The sequence below is a fragment of the Gymnoscopelus microlampas genome (assembly GCF_963454915.1).
Source record: "Gymnoscopelus microlampas genome assembly, chromosome: 4".
Lineage (NCBI taxonomy): Eukaryota > Metazoa > Chordata > Actinopteri > Myctophiformes > Myctophidae > Gymnoscopelus > Gymnoscopelus microlampas.
In genome coordinates, this window is record NC_139941.1 from 21,107,820 (window position 1) to 21,109,865 (window position 2,046).

General features: G+C 45.8%; 1 protein-coding gene across 1 annotated transcript; it reads right to left on the bottom strand.

The window, feature by feature from the left end:
- Positions 1 to 208: 208 nt before the first annotated feature.
- Positions 209 to 1,658, bottom strand: LOC311044014 (uncharacterized protein; the record flags this gene model as incomplete). The annotated part of the gene is made up of 2 exons (XM_084055437.1): positions 209 to 881; positions 1,295 to 1,658. 2 exons carry the CDS (start codon positions 1,656 to 1,658, stop codon positions 694 to 696), a joined length of 552 nt encoding a protein of 183 aa, XP_083911563.1. The 3' UTR covers positions 209 to 693.
- Between the last annotated feature and the right edge of the window lie 388 nt (positions 1,659 to 2,046).

Consider the following 2,046-nt stretch of genomic DNA (forward strand, 5'->3'; position numbering starts at 1 on the left):
TACAAAGACAAATGAGTGGGAGCACAAGTATAAAAAAAATAGATTTTTGGACACAAAGACATAATGGTTTGATAACACAACAAAAAATAAAAGTGGTCAGTGATCGCACAACAAAGTGAAGGCACGTATTTTCTGCAAATGTCTGCTTGTTTCCATTGCCCCTTCCCTCATCTGATTATACAGTTTATAAGGACTAGTCCACCCCCACACGTGCACGTGCACAAAAACAGCTGTTTTTACACATTAAGTGTTGGCTCATACAAACAACTCCAGTGGCGGGCACAGAGTCTGATAAGGAAGGAACCAATCTCTTAAAAAGGTAGTCCGACAGGATTTTTTTTTTTTTCAACTTGGGTTTTAACTTCCAATGGTGTGTTTTGTGAGCAGAACTTTGCCACAGGAAGTCACTTGGTTTAAATAGCCTGCATACTAAAAACAAATATCAATTTAATTGAGACAACTTATATTACACTTTTTTAAGCTGAGACTATATGGTGGATCAGTATTAGCCATGACCCTTTAGAAATGATATCTTGGCCTTTCAATCTCAAAAGGCGAAATTGCACCCTCTGTCTCACACACACACATATTTTTCTCTGGCACGGCTTGAGAAGGTGCAATATTCTCAGTCCAGTTCTATATAAGGCAGTATGCGTTGCTCACTCCTCCATCACAGTACTCAAGAAGACACTTTCATAGATACACAATGTTCTCTTCTCCTCCGTCCTCCCCATTCTGTCCTTCCAGAGAGAGGTATGCCTGTGGAGTAAGAAGGGGGTCGAGGGAGGCGGAGGTGGGGTAGTCCTCATACAGCCCCAGGTCTGTGATCCCCGACCTCCACGGTGCCACAGGACACCTTTCCGATGGGGGGCTGAAGTCTGCTAAAAGGAGACAGAATACGGCCATGTTTATTATACGAGTGGTTCTCAAACGTTTTCATTTCAAGGACCCCGTGTTTGGCATGCATTAGGCCACAGACCCCCCTTAACGAGTCTTGGTTCCATTTGTACACTCCCAGAGTTACAGACCTGTAAGTGTCCATTTGGTTCCCAACTATCAATCATTGATAGTTGGCTGAGGACCCCAGCTGAGGACCCCCTGGAAACCCCTTTAAGGACCCCACTTTGAGAACCACTGATTCATACTTCATGGCTTGACAAATAGCCGATCTACAAGCTTACGTGTTGCATCGCAATGCGTTGATCTTGTGTATCTGCAATGTTAGGACATTTTCACCAATAATAAAGTTGTTAATGGACATCACAGGAAAGCTATGTGAAGTATGTATACTTACTGTTAGTCCTCCGCTGCTGTGAGCTGAACCCACTGCTGAGGGAGTGAATGGGGGTGTTGACTGGACGGGGGAAGCCGTGGCTGCTGTTGAAGTGCGGGTACGCTAGACCAGCATCTGGGGGTGGCTTGCCGTGTGCCTGGCTCAGCAGAGTGTTGAGGCTGTTATAGAGGCTGGAGCTCAGGCCAAGGTTGGGGGTGAGGCCGGGGCTGTGTGTCGGGCTGTCCTGGTTCTTCCTCGGCCCAGAGTTGAGACTCTGATGGTGCTGGTTGTTGTTGTGGCGGTGGTGGTGAAGGTGATTCTGCTGCAAGGAGCGGAGCAGCAAGGCTTCATTCTTGTACACTGAACCGTCCAGGTTCCTGATCATGGGTGGAATGCAGAAGAGAATGAACCTTAACCACTTAAAATCCTTCTGCACCAAATGTCTTCGTCAAACATAGCTCACAATGTGTCAAGTTGTCACAACATGACCCATGAGCTTGTAGATCTGCTATTTTCTGAGAATGTATTCTGTTTTTGCCAAATATTCACCTATATGACATGCCCAGAATAGAGACACAAGGGTTCATGTGGTTAATACCAAGATGGATGTTGAAAGCATAGAAATGCATGCCATATACTCATTCTATCATCCATTACATTCTCTCTATGGCTGTCTAACCTGCTGTTTCTTACCTGGTAACCATCCATGGGTATCATAACGGGGAGGCTGCTTTGGCGGTTGTGTCTCCAGGTCTGGAGTAGCCTTTGCTGGG